The sequence below is a fragment of the Gymnoscopelus braueri genome (genome assembly GCF_963280865.1).
Source record: "Gymnoscopelus braueri genome assembly, chromosome: 15".
NCBI lineage: Eukaryota > Metazoa > Chordata > Actinopteri > Myctophiformes > Myctophidae > Gymnoscopelus > Gymnoscopelus braueri.
The window spans coordinates 41,702,091-41,720,702 of record NC_137620.1 but is presented as its reverse complement, the minus strand read 5'-3'; the positions used below and the strand labels follow the sequence as shown (position 1 = coordinate 41,720,702).

At 43.6% G+C, this 18,612-nt stretch overlaps 1 protein-coding gene across 1 annotated transcript in view; it reads right to left on the bottom strand.

Moving 5' to 3' along the window:
• Positions 1–4,428: 4,428 nt before the first annotated feature.
• LOC308102062 (uncharacterized protein) overlaps positions 4,429–18,612 on the bottom strand; it is a 54,009-nt gene continuing 39,825 nt past the window's right edge. Inside the window, exons 27-34 of the mRNA XM_080451652.1 lie at positions 17,657–17,899; positions 10,292–15,847; positions 8,544–8,646; positions 8,215–8,328; positions 7,013–7,468; positions 6,151–6,237; positions 5,893–6,014; positions 4,429–5,689 (exon numbers count right to left, since the gene is read on the bottom strand). Coding sequence (XP_080307778.1) covers positions 5,627–5,689; positions 5,893–6,014; positions 6,151–6,237; positions 7,013–7,468; positions 8,215–8,328; positions 8,544–8,646; positions 10,292–15,847; positions 17,657–17,899 — 6,744 coding nt within the window. The 3' untranslated portion in view covers positions 4,429–5,626. The remainder of the gene's footprint in view (positions 5,690–5,892; positions 6,015–6,150; positions 6,238–7,012; positions 7,469–8,214; positions 8,329–8,543; positions 8,647–10,291; positions 15,848–17,656; positions 17,900–18,612) is intronic.

Sequence of the window (18,612 nt, the reverse complement as noted above, 5' to 3'; positions counted from 1 at the left end):
TGTGTAATTTGATTGGACCACAGACCTAGTTCCCGTAAGCTGGTGAGTGACTGGAAGGCAGCAGGGTTGATGAATTGGATATTGTTACAATCCAAGCGTAGCGTCAGGAGGCTAGACAGTCCCTGAAACATATTGTCTGTCAATGTTGTTAGTAGGTTATTGTCCATACGGAGCACTTTAAGTTGCACCAAAGGGACAAAAGCCCCGTCATCTACATGAGTTATTGAATTTAAACTCAGGTTCAAATCTGTGAGATTTGACAGATGGAACAAATCTGCCCTGTGTATCTTTTGGATGTTATTGCCACTCATTGTTAACGATATAACGTCTCTGGGAATGTCCTCTGGTATGCTAACAAGAACACCATCTTCACAATCCACTGAGACGCCAGCAGTGACATATTCAGAGTAGAGAATAGTGCAGTCTTTCAGCAAGTAAGCCAGTATGGGACTAGGATGAAGCGTGCGCAACAGAAATAAGAAGGGGAAACAATGCCAGCTTCCTGTGTGCAGCATCATGGCTGTGTTCGGGCCGTCAACTGTCAGGTACTTTTGGTGGAGTGACTCTGCTGTGGACACTGGTCGGTGACAACACTGTTCAGCATTGATGATCTAAAGAGGATACAACAGTTACAGTGCACAATGCGTAACCTATTATTTTATTTTTAACTCTACATAGATTCTCACATTATGTTCTCTTTTAAGTCATACCTTGTAACGCTTATAGCTACATTGTCATTACAGCGTTTTTTGGGGCAGGAAGAACGCTGAAAAAAGAATGCCCCGCGCCTGAGGATATAACAACGTGTTTATTAACTGTAACTATTAAATAATGTTTAATAGTGTTTACAGAAGTTGTCAAAAACACATTTATGTGGAATGGTTATTGCGAAAAATATACTAATGTAATATATCAAAAATTACTTTTGTTTATTGAAAACAGTATGAGTTTAAAGGACTATAGCATTATGTTTGGACAGACTTGTCCAAACGTCCAAAATTGCATCAAGCAAACAACAAACAGGCATCAAGTTTCATTCTCATCCAACACATTCTCACTCCAAAGACGTGACTTCTTCACACATTAGATCACATATCTAATACCAAATCAAATCTCTACAATTTCATACCCTTTCTTTATACTCTTCATACTTTATTCCTAATCCCTGTGTGTTACTACCTGTTTATTCTTATTAGTAGTAGTAGTAGTAGTACTATCATTATAGTATTTTGCAGACACTCTTATCCACAGCGAGAGATTGGAATTTAGATATAATGCCGAAAAGTCCCAAGTAGTTTCCAGGATTGAAGGAATTGAAATATTGAATCCTACCTGAACTCCTAAAACTCAGTGACCATCATCCTTCCAGTGTATTATTCATAGGGCGAATGATCATTTGGTGCATCTGTCATGGAGCTCAGGTTGCCATAGTGGAGAGAAGTGAAAAAAACGAAGCGGCGTACAAATGCAGAAGCACTTCACCTAGCTGGGTATAGGCTGTGTGGTTGTTGTTAACCTCTCGTGGATATTTATTTCAGAAGAGCTTATATTACAGGTTTATAGTGAGAAGTAGATAGGAAGACCCTGCAGTGGCTGGTCGTAAAAAAAAAAAAAAAGAGACCTTGCTGTCATTGCAAGATTTTTATTATTACATTTTCAGACCTCTACGCAGTCTTCAAATCCAGCCCTATATTGTGTTGATCAGAGCCACCGATTTATTGGCATTTGAACACTGTGGCCCATATGTGTGCAATTTAGTTTTCCTTTTGTTTTTTGTAACTGTTCTCACGACAGACCCCCTGAACAGCATTTGTGCCAGGTTTGGTGAGGATTGGCGCAACGTTGTGCCTGTGGCCCCCCGGGGGGCCACGTCTTGGGGCCACACATGGCCCCTGGTGTGACTATTGTCATGGCAGACCCCTGAACAGTGTTTGTGCCAAGTTTGGTGCAGATTGGAGCAACAGTGTGTCCACATAGTGCAGCTTTAATAATTGACAATGATCTGAACATTCACTTTGTGAGCTTGTGACCTCTAAGTCATTGGTTCTCAAAGTGGGGTCCGGGGACCCCCAGGGGTCCTTGAGGGAGTTCCAGGGGGTCCCCAGCTGAATGATAGATTAGGAACCAAATGGACCCATAAGGGTCTGTAACTCAGAGAGTGTAGAAATGGAACCAAATGGACCCTAACGGGTCCTCTCAGAGTTAAATTAACATAGATTTCACAATATAAATTGGGGTCCCAGAGATAGGAATGCCATTAAATGGGGGTCCGTAGCCTGAAATGCATGTCAAACTGGGGGTCCTTGTAAGTCCTTGAGAATCACTGATAGAGCCGTAAAAATCTTCTCTTATGGGGGTCCCTGGCATATCTTTTCAAATGGGGGTCCGCGGGCTATTAAGTGTTAATTTGGGGGTCCTTGACATGAAAAAGTTTGAGAACCACTGCTCTAAGTGTCATAATTAAGTGTCATGTATAATCCATGATGATGTAATGCATCAACTCACTTCATAGATAAGAATGTGTATAAAGACTCACTGCCTTTTCATTGTACCTCATTGCTCTCTCATGAGAAGCTCCTATGGGATAAACCCATCCTGATGAGATCTCAGTCAGCGTGTTGCTCCATATTTGACTCTGCGTTTCTTATTAGTATTTAAAATGTGATCTTTACTGATATTTTTTTTTTACATCTATCAACAACCTTCTGTACTTGTACTACAGTACCTACATCTTTGAGTTGCTGCATGTGGCTTTTCATGTTTTTTGCAAGGCATTGACATGTACAGTAAACATACCTGTACAGCTCTGCAACAAGACGACAAAGGAATACACGTAGGCCTATACTAACATTGCAACCTCCAGGTAAAATGTTTAGCATGCTATATACGATGCTGTATAATGACTGATTATTGTTATTTAAATGAGTTTGTATTGTAATGCTTGTCTGCTAGCTACATTTCTCTAATGGACCAGTGCACTTGTAACCGATATACTCTATTTTACTTCCCTGGTCCAGATGAATTGAAGGTGTCATTTGAAGTAGTTAGTTCTGCCTGCGGTCAAACTGATATTCTGGTGCATGTGAAGAGGAAATATCTTCATGGGCCAGCATCCAAAATACTCCCCTCCCCTTCAAAACACACTTTGTGTTACTACTCCTACAAATTCAATCCAAAAATCACACAAATGGGTACATATCTGTGCCGTGACCACATCCATGTCCAACGGACAGGATTTTCCGCCATGTTGCGTTTTTCTTTGCAAAACACACTTTTTGGTACTTCTTCTACTGATTTTGACCAAACCTCACCCAAATTTGTACACTATATCTCTGTAGTCATGTGAGCTAGATGTAGCTGTCTGCTTTTTCAGATCCCATTCCAATTGGCTATGACTGGTTTCCAAAGTTTGCTGTGGAGTTCTGTGCTCCGAGGAGCACTCTTTTCTAGTTATCTATCTTGTTTAATTGTATTTGAGTCTTCCTTATTTGTGTGCACAGAGTCCAAGTTTATAATTATTCAAATTGATCTGATTACCTTTTGTATGACATGTAATATAGTTGGGTTATTGAACCCTGTCCAATAGGAGGATATTAAAAGTACCGCATCAGCACTATACGTTCTGTTGGACTGGAAGAAACCTAGTTTGAAGATAAATGCAAATTGAGAAAAATGCACAAAACACTAAAGGTTTAGGACTTGTTTGGGAGTGGGACTCAAAACAAAAAGTATAGGACTTGACAGTCTTGACTTGGGACTGTGACTCTACCAGTGGTGGAAAGTAACTAATTACATTTACTTAAGGACTGTACTTAAGTTCAATTTTGAGGTATTTGTACTTTACTTGAGAATTTCCAATTTCCAATACTTTTACTCCACTACATCTCAGAGGCAAATATTATACTTTTACTCCACTACAATTATTTGAAAACGGTTACTGGTTACTTTGAAGATTTTCATTAATATTACAAAAGATACATTACCCATTTCGGCCATTTGAAAATAGCCGATCTACAAGCTCACAATGCGGGCGCATTGTAAGCTTGTAGATTTTCAAAAGATTTGTATACATTTGAGACATGAAATTAGACATTCTGCATTACTTTTACTTTTGGTACTTTAAGTACATTTTGATGTCAATACTTTTGTACTTTTACTCAAGTACATTTTGAATTCCGGACCATGTAACAGAGTATTTTTCTATATTGCAGAATTGATACTTTTACTTAAGTAAAAAACGTGAGTACTTTTTCCACCACAGGACGCCACTCTGCAAAACAGGGACTTTGTCCAACCTGGAATTAATTGACGTTGCCCAGAAACGAAACGAACCCTTAAAAAACCCTGGTCGAACTGGGTTTAATTCAAAAGAGTTACATACAGTCTGACCATCAAACTATCCATAGAAAATAACTCACAACACAATAATGAAAAACTCAACTTTTATTAATTTCCGTTTACGGTTTATAATGATTGATTAAACAAGATTCATTTTGTTGAACAGAAAACAAACAAGCAGCCGTGTTGGACCCCTTCAGGGATGCGAATGTATCCCACATTGCATACAAGCACGTAACACGTGACATACTAACATAAACTACAAGAAAACTAAAAATATCAAGAGACGAAATCATACAATATCAACAGAAGTAAGAGTAAACTTTCTTTAGAACTGACGAGTTCAGGGAACTCTATCGTTATAGGCAACAGTGGCTGGCAAAAACCTCAACATTCACCAACATCTATAAAAACTTTCATCAGAAAACCAGATTCTTGAAGAGATCGGGACCTCCGTGTAAGGACGGGGTACGTGTTCTGGTACTGTCATAATTTTCCCAATGTTTGGCCATTGGCTGGTGGTAATTTCTCATTTATCTACTCACCAAAGCTGCAAATGCAGTTTTCTTTTTTGACTGAATTGAATCGGAACAAAGGCGTACACTGACTTGGGCGAAGTCTGGAGATGACTTTTGAAACACGGTTTTTCCGATGATAATTTCCGCCTAGTTGTGCAGCTAAAATAGTAGCTCGTCTATTTTTGCTATTCATTTGAAAACGTTTGCACAAAATTGGGACGCCAGGGGTAAAGTGGTTAATACTGTAAGCACGGAGTAGATCCAGCGAGCGATTTGGGAGACGTGCAGACAGTACATATTGTACTGAGACACATAATGATAATTTACATAATGGTAATACTGTCCCCTTAACAGCTCAGATAAATGCCTAACATGATCTATAACACCTGGGCCAGACGATAACGTCTCAGACTCAAGCGAACTCGCTCCACTGTCACCTACTGTATGTAAGCAACTATGATCAAGATCCGTTTTGATATGGGACGTATTCGCTCCCTTATACATTTAACTACATTCAGTGTATTATCCACACCGATTTGCCCGTTTCTATTCTACGTCGTCATGATTGCAGATCATATATTTGAAGAAAAAATAAAAGATCTTTCCCTCTTGTTTTTATCTGATCTTATATTAAATGTTAAAGCATTATATTGAGAAAATAAACTAATACAGTATGATGTGTCTCATGAGAGGAGATGTTTTATATTTTTTAACATCACCAGACTAAACACAACAGAGATGAATGACATACTGAGTGGGCGGAGTCGGGCTCAGTCGGAGGCGGGGCCTGGAGCAGAATTTCCTGATCTTTCTTGTAACTTCTGGTAATGTTTCTAAAAGGAGAACAAATTAGGGTCAGGAAAAAGTGTAGATTAAGGTGTGTGTGTGTGTGTGTTTGTACGATATGTAACAGAGCGACACATTGCAAGCTTGTACATAGGCTATTTCAGCGGTACAAAAGAAATTAAGAAAATAGGTAAAAATGACATTCGTAGAACTGCCTAACCCTACATTTTGTATAGTAGCACGTGTGTACCTCCATATTTTTGTAGTGCTCGTGGGTACTGCAGTGCAGTTCCTTGGCTGTCTTTTCATTCTCATGGAAAACACAACACAGGTTACAGAAGAATCCAGTCTTAGGGACGACAAACTCCAACCCTAAAAGAAAAAGAGGCAATATGAAATATGAAGGAGATGAGAGAAAAAGAAAGAAAGACTAATAATATGATAGAGATGAAAGAAAGAAAAAGACAATATGAAAGAGAGGTGAAAGTACTCTGTGTGTGTGTCTCACCGATGGGGTTGTTGGGTGTAAAGGGAGGCAGCTTGAAGTCAGCTGCAACAGTGGGAGACTGAGATCCATGTTTCTCAACTTGAGACTCTATATGAGAGAGAGAGAGACAGAGAGACAGAGAGAGAGAGCGAGAGAGAGAGAGAGCGCGAGACAGAGACAAAGACAGAGAGAGAGAGAGAGCTCAATCCCCAAGCCATAAAATATTCATGATATAACCCATGTTGGAGTTCTAATTGCTTTAAAGGTAGGGTAAGTGATATTTTTGAGTTAAAACAAAAAGTATTTTGTTAAAAGGTTAAAGCACTATATTCTGATAGTAATCATTGCTATAGAGTGTTTATTCAGTAACAGGAGTCTCCCCGTCTCTCCAGCTCTTTAATAAACAGAAAATACATTTTCCGGTAGGTGTCAAAATCTCAGCCAAGCTTCACTTTTATAGTGTTCCAGTTCCAATTTTGTCTGCTCATTTCTTTATGTCATCACTTCCAATTTCACTTGTTTAATCTATATCCTGATTGAGTTCTCTATCCTGATTGGATAAAATTGGAAATGAAACTGAAACGAAAATGCAGTTTCTGTTTTATAAAGAGCTGGAGAGACAAGGAGATTCTTTTTACTGAACAAACACTCTATAGCAATGAGTGCTATCAGAATATAGAGCTATTTAACCCTTATTTTAACCAAAGAAAATCACTTACCCTACCTTTAACTATAATGTGAGGCAGACTCGTGTAATAACATCAAGGCTCCTCCACTGTGGTTTCAAGTATGGCCAAATACTATGTTTATATATTGTATCTAATTAAATTATTTAATCAATCATTGATGCAGCTTTAAGTAGATACTTATATAGGACTTTTACCATCATTCTTTTCATCCTGGTAATCCTCCTCTTCATCGCTCACTTCGTCCAGGCTCACCCTGGCTCTCGCCTGACATTGTTCTTCTTCTTTCTCGGTTGTTTTCAGTTTTTTCGTTCGTTTTTTGGACGACTCTGTATCGGCGCCAGTGAAGACCGTCGGCGTGTCTCCTTCTTTGGCACAGCCGCCATCTTCCGCCTCTTTTCCCCTTTCCTCTCCTCCGTCCTTCTCCTCCAGCTCTCTGAAGTCACTCTTCTCCGGTGACGCGTCGTCCTTGTCAGCGGTTTTGGCGGTTTCGTCTTTCTTGATAGTTCTCGTCCTCGCTCCTCTTCTGGGCTGTGGCTCCTGAACTTTGACCAATGATAAGGAGGTCTCGGTGGAGGTGGGAGGTGCTAGCTCAACGGCAGTCGACTCCTCCTCTTGTTTCGCACTGCTCCGTGTTCTTCTGCCCTTCATCACTATGGAGGGATGACAGAGGATGAATGAATGAATGACTAAGTAAGTAAGTAGTTGAAGTGACCATTTTGGAAGTGGAATGTACATTTGACCAGTCTGGACAAGGCATTCCTTACCACAGTGTTTAAAGGGTTAGTTCACCCAAAAAAATACTTTTTTACTATCGATTAGTCACCCCATGGAGACTTGAATTCATAGATTTTTTTTTAGTTTTTGTTTTTGTCCATTCCTAAGCCAATAATTTGATTACCAAAGAGTCTCCTTTGTGTCTCCTACCGGAACCGCTCCCTACCGGTCCGCTGGTCATCAAATTATTGGCTTAGGAATGCGACAAAAAACTAAAAAATATCCATGAAATCAAGTCTCCATAGCGTGACTAATCGATAGAAAAAAAGTATTTTTTGGGTGAACCCTTGAAGTACCAATGTCTTAAGGATGCCATTATACAGCTTGGTTACAAATGTAAACTGCTTGTGTTCATATTTGGAAGCCTCAGTAATGTCCATAAATCAGTTGTGAGAGGCCTGCAGATTGCAGGAATGCCCAAGCCAAGAGCTATAAGGTATTGGCAAAATTCTGTTCAGTGTCTGTGATAATTGGCCATATAGAGGAGGCAATGCCTCCTGTACCCGTGATCTGTATCCTGAAACACTTGTTGAGTTTCCCCAAGCCTGTGCATCTACTATTGTTTGTGTTCAAGAATGTCTTGTTAAATGTGAACGCAAATAAAGATGTTAAATGTGTGTACCAGACTGCCTGCTTCTCCTCTTCGTCCTGACTCCTCTCCTGGTCGTCGTCATCACCTCCTCCTCCTCTTCCTCCTCTCTTACCTCATCTAAAGTCACAAAGTTCATCTGTTCATCTGGAGAGATAGGAGAGAAGAGGGACACAGAGAGATAGTGTAGGGGGGGAAGACGGGAGAGAGAAATTAACTTTAATTAAACCACATCAATGATAGAGGTATCCCACGTGCAGTGGTGTCAAGTAACTAAATACATGTTTTTTTCCACCACTGGATAAAGGTAATACACGTGCACTTATGCACACACACACACACACACACACACACACACACACCTGTGTCATCGTCGTCATTATTTGGTTCAGCAGCAGCACTGGAGGGAATCTGGGTCTGATCTTCATCTCTGTCCTCTTCATCACCACCCAGAGCCACTGGAACCTAGAGAGAGAGATTTGATTTTAAAACCGATCTTTGTTTAACCACATGAACCCTAGTATCCCTATTCTGGGCATGTCATAATAGCTGAACATTCTGCAAAAATAGGTCAACATTCACTGAGAATAGCCTACAGTATCCACATAGCACACATAATTGCTCTTATCTTAGATTCTTCAATGTAATTGTTGTGTTTGATATGTATTTGTTTTGTAACTGCTATGCTTTCATTTGAATGGCCACTCATGGTTTCACTTGCCAATAAAGTAACTTGAAATTGGCAATTCAGAGAGCTGTGCTGAGAAATGGAGAAAGAACCCAGAACAGAGGAAGCAAGGGTCTTGAACGTTTTCAGTCAAGGACCCCATCTCTGAGAGCGAGATGAAGCAGGGACCCCCACTACATATTACATAAAATTGTGTCGCAGATTTAAGCTTTTCATAGATGTTGGATTCATGTTAATGTGTATTTTCAGACATTTAACGACTTAAACCGTCAATACTTAGCAAACTTTCACTCTGTACTTGGTCTGCTCTTTTTTCCCCTCTCTTTGCCGAAAATAGCCGATCTACAAGCTCACAAGAATAATAATAATAATAATAATAAACTTTATTTGTATAGCACCTTTCATGACATGAAATGCAGCTCAAAGTGCTTTACAGAGCAAGAATACAATTACAGTTAGAACCAATTTAACAATAAAGCAAACAAAAATAAAATAAAATAAAATAAAAGCAAAGGCAAAAGCAAAGGCATAAAACAACATTAAAATAGGGAATACAGTGAGGAATTAAAAATCAACCAAAGAATCAGCTAAAAGCAAGAGTGAAGTAATAGGTCTTGAGCTGTGCTTTAAAGCTATCGACAGAGGCTGCCTGTCTTAAGTGTAATGGGAGTTTATTCCACACTGTCGGTCCGTAAAAGCAGAATGCTGCTTCACCGTATTTTTTATATGTCATTGTAGGCACCTCGAGCAGGTCAGCACTTGAAGACCTGAGGGCCCGGTTTGGAACATATCTCTCTAGGCAGTCAGAGAGGTAGGAAGGTGCCAGACCATTTAGAGCTTTATAAACTATTAAAAGAATTTTAAAATCAATCCTAAAAACAACCGGGAGCCAGTGTAGTGAAGCTAGAACTGGAGTGATATGTTCTCTCATCCTGGTTTTAGTTAAAATTCTGGCTGCCGCATTTTGAACAAGTTGTAATCTGTCAGTTGTTTTCTTTGGCAGGCCAGAGTAGAGTGCGTTGCAGTAATCAAGCCGAGAGAAAACAAAAGCGTGAATCAGCGTTTTTGCATCGTCTAACGACAGATAGTCTCTAATTCGCGCAATATTTCTAAGATGAAAGAAAGCAATCTTGGTGACATGATTAATGTGTGTATTGAAATTCAATTCAGAATCGATAATCACCCCCAGGTTCTTTACTGTGGTGTTACTTTCTACAGCCAGGTTACCAAGTCTACTTGTTATTGGGATGCTAGGGTTCAAGTGGTTAATGTAACAAACAATGATCCTATCAGTGGTGGACCCCCTGTAGTACCTCTGAGGACCCCCTGTTGAAGACCCCTGATCTAGAAGGAAACAAAGATAGAAAACGTTGCATGAAGCTAAGTAAAAAGTGACCGAATCATTTCAAAACAAAACCTTACCTCTGGGTTGAAGGGGTCTTCTGTTTCATCCTTATGGTCGGAAGGACAGGGCTCCAAGGGGCGTGGCTCCACCTCTGTACACTTCTGCTCCTCTTCCTCATCTACGATCTCGTCCAGAGTGACCAGCGCCTGGAGATCTCCCTCCGTCATCCCTTCTTCATTCTCACTGTCCCCCTGCCTCTCCTCTTCCTCATCCCCTTCTCCGGGCTCGTCTGCCCCCACCTCATCCAGGGTCACAAGACCCATCTCCTCCTCCTCCTCCTGTTGTTCTCTTGCTCTCTTCCTCTCTCCCTCTTCCTCCTCCCGTTCTCTCCCTCTCTTCCTCTCTCCATCACCGCCGCCTGCTCCTCTGCTGCGGGTGCTACTGCGGCTGCTACCCCTCTCTCGCTCCTTCTCTCGCTCCTCCCTGTCTTTGCTCCTCCTCCGCTCCCGTTCGCTCTCACTTCTCTCCAGTTGTTTCCACCGTTCTCTGTCCTTCTCCCTCTCACTTCTCTCCACTTGTTTCCACATTGTGGCAGCTTTCTGTCTGCTCAGCTCCTCCTCGTATGCCGTGTCGTCGGGGTAATTCTCCTCTTCGTCACTCACTTCGTCCAGGCTGTCCAGGTCGCCAGGCCTCACCTCAATTCCTTCTTCTTCTTCATCTTCTTCCTCGGTTGTTTTCCGTTCTTTCTTTTGTTTTTTGGAGGACCCTGTATCAGCGCCGGTGGAGACAGTCGCGTCTTCATCTGCCTCTTTTTCTCTTTCATCTCCTCCCTCCTTCTCATCCAGTTCTCCGGAGTCACTCTTCTTTGGTGGCGTGGCGTTCCTCTCTGTGGTTTTGGCGTGGTCTCTCTTGTTAGTTCTCGTCCTCACTCCTCTTCTGGGCCGTGGCGTGACGCTCTCCTCAGGAGGCGTCTCGTCTTCCACAGAATCCACAACTTGATACGTAGCCTCCTGTTCCTCCTCTCTTTCGCTTTCTCTTCCCACTTTCTCCTCGGATTCAACGGCAGGAGCGTCATCTTTTTGAGACATTTTGGCATCTTTCTTTCTGGTTCTCGTTCCTCTTCTGGTTCGCTGTTCAGCGGCAGTCTCCTCAGCGGCGATCGCGTCATCGCGAAGCGTCTCGTCTCCCACAGAATCGACGACTTCGTATGTAGCCTCCTGTTCCTCCTCGCCTTCTCCTTCCACCTTATCCTCGGATTCTCCGACAGGAGCATCATTCGTAGGAGCTTCATCCTTTTCAGACATTTTGTCATCTTTCTGGCTGGTTCTCGCTCCTCTTCTGGGTCGTTGTTCGGTAGCAGTCTCCTCAGCGGAGGTTATATTGTCAGGAACAGCCTCGTCTCCCACAGAATCGACAACTTGATATGTAGCATCCTGTTCGTCCTCTCCTTCGCGTTCTCCTTCCACCTTTTCCTCAGATTCTCCGACAGAGGCATCACTCTCCATCTTCGATGGCATCTCGTCCTTTTTTGTGGTCTTGGCGTCGTCTTTCTTGCTGTTTCTCGCTCCTCTTCTGGGTCGTTGTTCGGTAGCAGTCTCCTCAGCGGCGGTTATATTGTCAGGAACAGCCTCGTCTCCAACAGAATCGACAACTTGATACGTAGCATCCTGTTCGTCCTCTCTTTCGCGTTCTCCTTCCAATTTCTCTTCGGATTCTCCGAGAGGGACATCATTTTTCTTCGTAGGCGCTTCATCCTTTTCAGTGATTTTGACATATTTCTGGCTAGATCTTCTTCCTCTTCTGGGCCGTTGTTCGGTGGCAGTCTCCTCAGCGGCGGTTACATCGTCCGGAAACGCCTCGTCTCCCACAGAATCGACAACTTGATACGTAGCATCCTGTTCGTCCTCTCTTTCGTGTTCTCCTTCCAATTTCTCCTCTGAGTCTCCGACAGGGGCATCACTCTCCATCTTCAATGGCATGTCGTCCTTCTTAGTGGTCTTAGCGTCGTCTTTCTTGCTGGTTCTCGTTCCTCTTCTGGGTCGTTGTTCGGTAGAAGTCTCCTCGGCGGCAGTTATATTGTCAGGAACCGCCTCGTCTCCCACAGAGTCGACAACTTGATACGTAGCATCCTGTTCGTCCTCTCTTTCGCGTTCTCCCTCGGATTCTCCGACAGGGGCATCATTTGTCTTCGTAGGAGCTTCATTCTTTTCAGTCATTTTGTCATCTTTCTGGCTGGATCCTGCCATCCTTCCTTTTCTGGGTCGTTGTTCGGTGGCAGTGATGACATCATCGAGCACCTCGTCTTCCACGGAATCGACTACATGATACGTATCCTCCTGTTCCTCCTCCTCTTTTTCTCCTCTCCCTTCTGGTTCTCTGAGAGGGGCATCACCCTTCATCTTCGATGGTATGTTGTCCTTTTTAGTGGTCTTGGTGTCGTCTTTCTTGCTGGTTCTTGTTCCTCTTCTGGGCCGTTGTTCGGTAGCTGTCTCCTCGGCGGCGGTTATATTGTCAGGAACCGCCTCGTCTCCCACAGAATCGACAACTTCGTATGTAGCATCCTGTTCGTCCTCGCGTTCTCCTTCCACCTTTTCCTCAGATTCTCCGACAGGAGCATCATTCTTCTTCGTAGGAGCTTCATCCTTTCCAGACATTTTGTAATTTTTCTGGCTGGATCCTGCCAGCCTTCCTCTTCTGGGCCGTTGTTTGGTAGTTGTTTCCTCAGCAACAGTTATACTGTCAGGAACCGCCTCGTCTCCCACAGAGTCGACAACTTGATACGTAGCATCCTGTTCGTCCTCTCCTTCCAATTTCTCTTCAGATTCTCCGACAGGGACGTCGTTCTTCTTGGTAGGAGCTTCATCCTTTTCAGTCATTTTGTCTTTCTTGCTGGATCTCGTTCCTCTTCTGGGCCGTTGTTCGGTAGCGGTCTCCTCGGCGGCGGTCATATTGTCAGGAACCGCCTCGTCTCCCACAGAGTCGACAACTTGATACGTAGCATCCTGTTCCTCCTCTCTCTCGCTTTCTACTCTCGTCTTCTCCTCGGATTCTCTGACAGGGGTGTTCTTCTTTGTAGGAGCGTCATCCTTTGGAGACATTTTGGCATCTTTCTTGCCGGTTCTTGCCGTCTTTCCTCTGCTGGGAGGTGGTTCAGTGGCAGTGACGTCATCGGCAAGCGCCTCGTCTTCCACGGAATCGACCACACGATACACATCTTCCTGTTCCTCCTCCTGGTTTTCTCCTGCTCCCTCCTCTGGTTCTCTGACAGGGGCGTCGTTTTTCGTCTTTGATGGCACATCGTCCTTTTTATTCATTTTGGTTTGGTCTGGCTTGCTGGTTCTCGTTCCCCTTTTGGGTTGTTGTTCGGCGGGAGTCCCTTCAGTGGCGGTTACGTCATCATCAAGTCCTTTGTTCTCCACAGAATCGGAGACATCTATTTTTGTCTTCGCTGTTCTTTCGCTTTTCCTTCTCTGGGACTGTCTCGTAGCAACCTCACTCTTCTTTGTGGATTTGTCCTCATTTTTTGACACCTTGGCATTACCGTGTTTGTCGTCTCTTGCCATCCTACTCCCTCGCTTTCCTCTGCCAGAACCTTCTGAGTGTGAGACGTGCTCGTTTTGCTCGTCCTCGAAGGAATCGACGATCTGGTAGGTAGGCTCCTCTTCCTCCTTGTCTTCAGGCTCTTCCTGTGTTTCGGACGCTGCAGAGGCATCGCTGTTCTTCATGCTTGGTTTATCATCTTTTTTATTTTCTTCCTTCTGGCCCGCTGTCAGGTTGCTGCTGATTTGATCGTCCTCAGTGGAATCTATAATTTGATACGAGGGCTCTTCTACTTCATCCTCCTCCTCTTTTTCTGTCATTTCTGCAATGGTCTTGCCCTTCCTGGTCCGCTTGTCATCCTTCTCAGCCGTTCTCGTACTTATTCTTTTGTCCTTCCCTCTGCTAGGTTGTTCAGGGGTTTGACAGTGTCTACTTGGTTCCTCTTCAAAAGAATCTACGACCTCATATGTATCTCCCTCCTCTCTGCTTAATTCCTTTGTGGTGTCAACCTTCTTCAGTGGGGTGTGCCCTCTTTGGGACACTCTCTCTGACGTTTTACCTTTCCTTTCATTTCTGGATGCCGCCGTAGTGGCCCCAGTCTTCTTTGTTGGTTTGTCGTTTGCAGCCGTTCTGCCCTGTGTCCTGGTTTGTCTTCCCTTATTGGTTTTCTCTGAGTCTTCAGTATCCGAGTAGTTGTCGACTGAGTCTATTACCTGGAATGTGTCTTCTTCCTCTTCTGTCTGACTAGTGTCAACTGTCTGGCTACTTGGTGTTCCAGGTTTCTGGCCCATGTCTTCTGTTGGGATTTGATCATCAACAGAATCCAACACCTGGAAAGGCTCTGGCTTGAGAACGTCGACATCTTTGTTTTTGGGATCCCTGGCTTTGAGAGTCTGGACCTCAGCAGAATCTACGTTCTGGAGAACGTCGTCTTTGGGCATCTGGCTATCTTGATTTAATCCACTACCTTGAGCAGACCGCTTACCATCTACGTCTGAAGGCTTATCGTCACACGAGTCTATTATGCGATACAAATCTTCATTAGGTAGATGCATTTCTGCGTCTTCGTCCATAGCCGTTAGATCTTCTTCAATACAGTCTAACACTTGGAAAGAATCCTTCATGTCAATTTGACCCGTGCCTTCTTCTGTCTTGTCTTCCCCTGTGACACTGTCTAAAACCTGATAGGGCCCCTCGTGTGAAGACGGGTCTTCTGATTCAGACTGCTGGCTTTCTGGTGCACCACCGCTGTCCCCAAGACGGCCAGTCACCTCATCTGCCTGGTTCTCCACTGAATCGAGAATTTGGAAATTTTCTTTTTCACTTTCAGGTTTTTCGTCACCTGTGTCTTTCCCCTCCTCGCTAGATTCATCTGGCTCTGTTCTGAGGCGGTCTTTGTCGATGCCAGGCTTAAGGGAGGACAAGGCACTGCTTTGGTGTTCACGAGGCGAGTCATTCTTAGCTTGGCTTCTCTCTCCTTCCCCCTCTCCATGCAGGGAGGGATGTGCCTCTGATGAGGTTTCCCTGGTCGTCTCTGACACGGCACCCTTCACTGCAGGGCTCTCTGCTGACACTGTGTGGTCAGGCGTTGCAACTACTCCCTCTGTGATTGGGACACCGAGAGGCTCTGCCGTGTCTTTCACTTTTGTGGCTTTAGTATTAGTGTGGGTGGATGAACGCGTGCTACGACGGGGCGGATTCGGTTTGACCTCTTCGACATTGGCGGCCGATTTACTTTGAGCTGTAGGCGTCTTTCTCTGTGGTGATTTAGGAGCGATGTGGGAGGAAAGGGTTTCAGCAGAAGTGGAGGACTTGGCGAGGGTGGAGGAGGATGGAGAAGAGAGGGTGGTGGTGGTGGATGGGGTGGTTGTAGACGGGTCCTGAGTTTCCAGAGAAATCGAAGTTAATCTAGAGTCGTGGCTTGACTCGTTTTGTTTTGTGGGTGAGGCAGGCGTAGGGGTTTTCTCCGCCTGTTCTTCAGCCTCGGAAAGACAGAAAGTGCTTTCGTCCTCCACATATCCAATCTCATCCACGGTGACAAACTCTCCAAAGTCATCTGGGATGAAGGTCTGGTCAGCCATGGAATGCAAGCCCTGTAAAATGTGGAGAAATGATATCGTCATCATCATCATTGATTGAATAGTCAACATCCTGACGCTCACACATTAGTGTTGGGGCTGTTTATATCCCATAATCTGGGGGGTGGCCCTGAAATTGTCTAGTTGGCTGGCAGTCAAACAACAGTTGATTTAGAAGGATACTATTATTTTTAGTACAGGTTCATTCTATTTCAAGGGGAAACCTGCTCAGCTAAAATAATCATTTATCGTTGTACATATACTAGTAGTGTCAAAAAATATCGATTCAGCAATGCATCGCGATTCGGCCGTGCACAATTCTTCATCGATGCAGCAACCTGACATAATCGATTATAGCCTAAATATAGTTATATGTTATATATAATATAATTCTAAATAAAATATGTTGTTCAGTATACCTGACTGCTTGTATTGACTGATGAAAGATTTGCCATGTTGTGCAGTAATATAGAAAAGTGTGATGCATCGCGCGATGCATAGTAGAATCGAATCAAATCAAATAGTTACCTGGTGAATCGTAATCGAATTGAATCGTGAGGGCAGTGCCAATGCACACCTCTAACATAATACTACTGTATTAGTTTACCAATGTGCTATGCACCTGGTTGCATTTTCAGCCCTATTTTGACATTTTCAGTAAATACTGCATTGCAATGTATCGTAACGCAAATTGTAACATGAGAGACAGACCCTGATGAAGACTTTCTAGGTCGAAACGCGTTGGTAATATTTTTTTGCCTTGCTCTAAATCAGCGCTACTCAACCCGCGGCCCGCGGGCCGCATGCGGCCCCAACGCAGCGTCTTGGCGGCCCCTCATGGTAAAAAAAAAAAAAAAAAAAAAGCACAGGATAAAAATATACATTTCCGTTCAAATATATGGGTTGCTAAAAGTTTTTTCAAAAACAAACATCAATTGTTACAGGTATAATGCATAGTTTTAGCTTTGCCCAGGGTAGGTGTCCCTTATTTCAAACTCTGGGGGAGTTGGCAACCCTAACCTTGCCATACCTTAGCTTTTGCTGAACTGATGCCACTGGACATACACACAAAATAAACAGTGAAAAGAATATGATGTAAAAATGTACATTTTCTTATAACAATAACAATGCGTAGTGTGTGTTACAAAATCGAAAAATCCAAAATAGGACCGTCATTTTTAGCTTGCGGCCCCTTGGACTTTTGGTATTTTGCTGAGTGGCCCCTGAGCCATCTTAAGTTGAGTAGCCCTGCTCTAAATAAATGATATATTTTTTCACTTAAAGGAGAATACCGGACAAATTAAGTGTTGTCTTTGATGTCTCGTTACTCACCTACCGACGTGAAAAGTGGCGTTCTTTTTTTCCATAGAAAATTCCCCTGTCGTCATTTTTTAAACCCCCTCCGTTGTCATAATGGGAGCGCGTGGGTTAGGGAGATTCGTCTATTATAACCGATGCAAAGTTGTTTTTTTCTCTACTGCTAGTCATTGTGGAGTCTCATGATAGTCAAACATGCGCTGAAACTTCTTGCGAGCCCACCGTTAATGGCGAACGATTTAACACTGGATGCTTGTTTCTTTCCAGAACCTGGCAACTCGTGTTGCCAGGTTTTTTTTGTTTTGTTCATATGTTCCTACCTGTGTCACCAAAGAGCACCTATCTATCAGAGCCACTGAATGATCCCTGCAGCTCTTCTTTTTTCTCTTTGCAAATCATGTTACATGTTGCATGTATCAGGATATCTGATGCACACATATTATCATGAGGAGCGTGCCAATAGCTAGCCCTAGTTGTTGATGAAATGAACCGATCCAAAACACTAACCCTTCCAGCATCTTTCTCCTCCTCCTCCTCCTCTCTCCTCCGTCTCTTTGAAGGGGGACTCTGGTCTCGTCTGCTCCTTCGGGACGACGAGGAGTGGGAGCCGTGCGTTCTCCTGGAGGAAGGCTGTGGTGAGGGAGGCGAGCGGAAGCCCTCCTCGGAGGAGGAAGGGCCGTGGCTGCTCCTGGTGCGACCGGTGGAGGAGTCACTCCTCTCCTCGTGATGGGCGGTGGAGGACGATGAGGTCTGGGAGAGGGAGGAGAAAGGAACAGAATGAGGGAAAAAATTGCACAATATAATGAGATGGAAAATCATTGAATGAGAAGGTATGTAATGAGAAACAATAGAATAGAATGAGGGGGCATAGAATGGGAAGGAAGGGATTAGAAGCATAAAATAAACTTAAAACCGAACCCTAAATCTAATCCTAAACTCAATCCCTAATCCTAACTGAGGTTCTTTTGACACACACACACACACACACACACACACACACACACACACACACACACACACACACACACACACACACACGTCAAGGCCAAGTATAATGATTCATGAAGGCCACTCTTGGGCCTATACCCCAAATCAGGGGTCTTCAACAAGGGGTCCGGGACCACTAGGGGGTCCACAGAGTTACTACAGGGGGGCAGCCAAATCTTTGTGTGATGATATTTTTTTACATTAACCACTAGCGTCCCATTTCTGAGAAGAACTTTGGCCCAAAATAGCCGATCTACAAGCCCACAACACCTCGCGCTGCGAGGCGTTGTGAGCTTGTAGATCTGTTATTTTTGGCAAAGAGGTATAGGTGTAGAGGGAAAAAGAGCAAACCAAGTTTTTAAAAAATAGTTTAATCTGCAACACAATTTTATACAATATAGAGGGGGTCCTTGCTTCATCTCTCTCTCAGCTGCCCTAAACCTCTCCACCGATAGACAAACAGCATCGACAGTGTC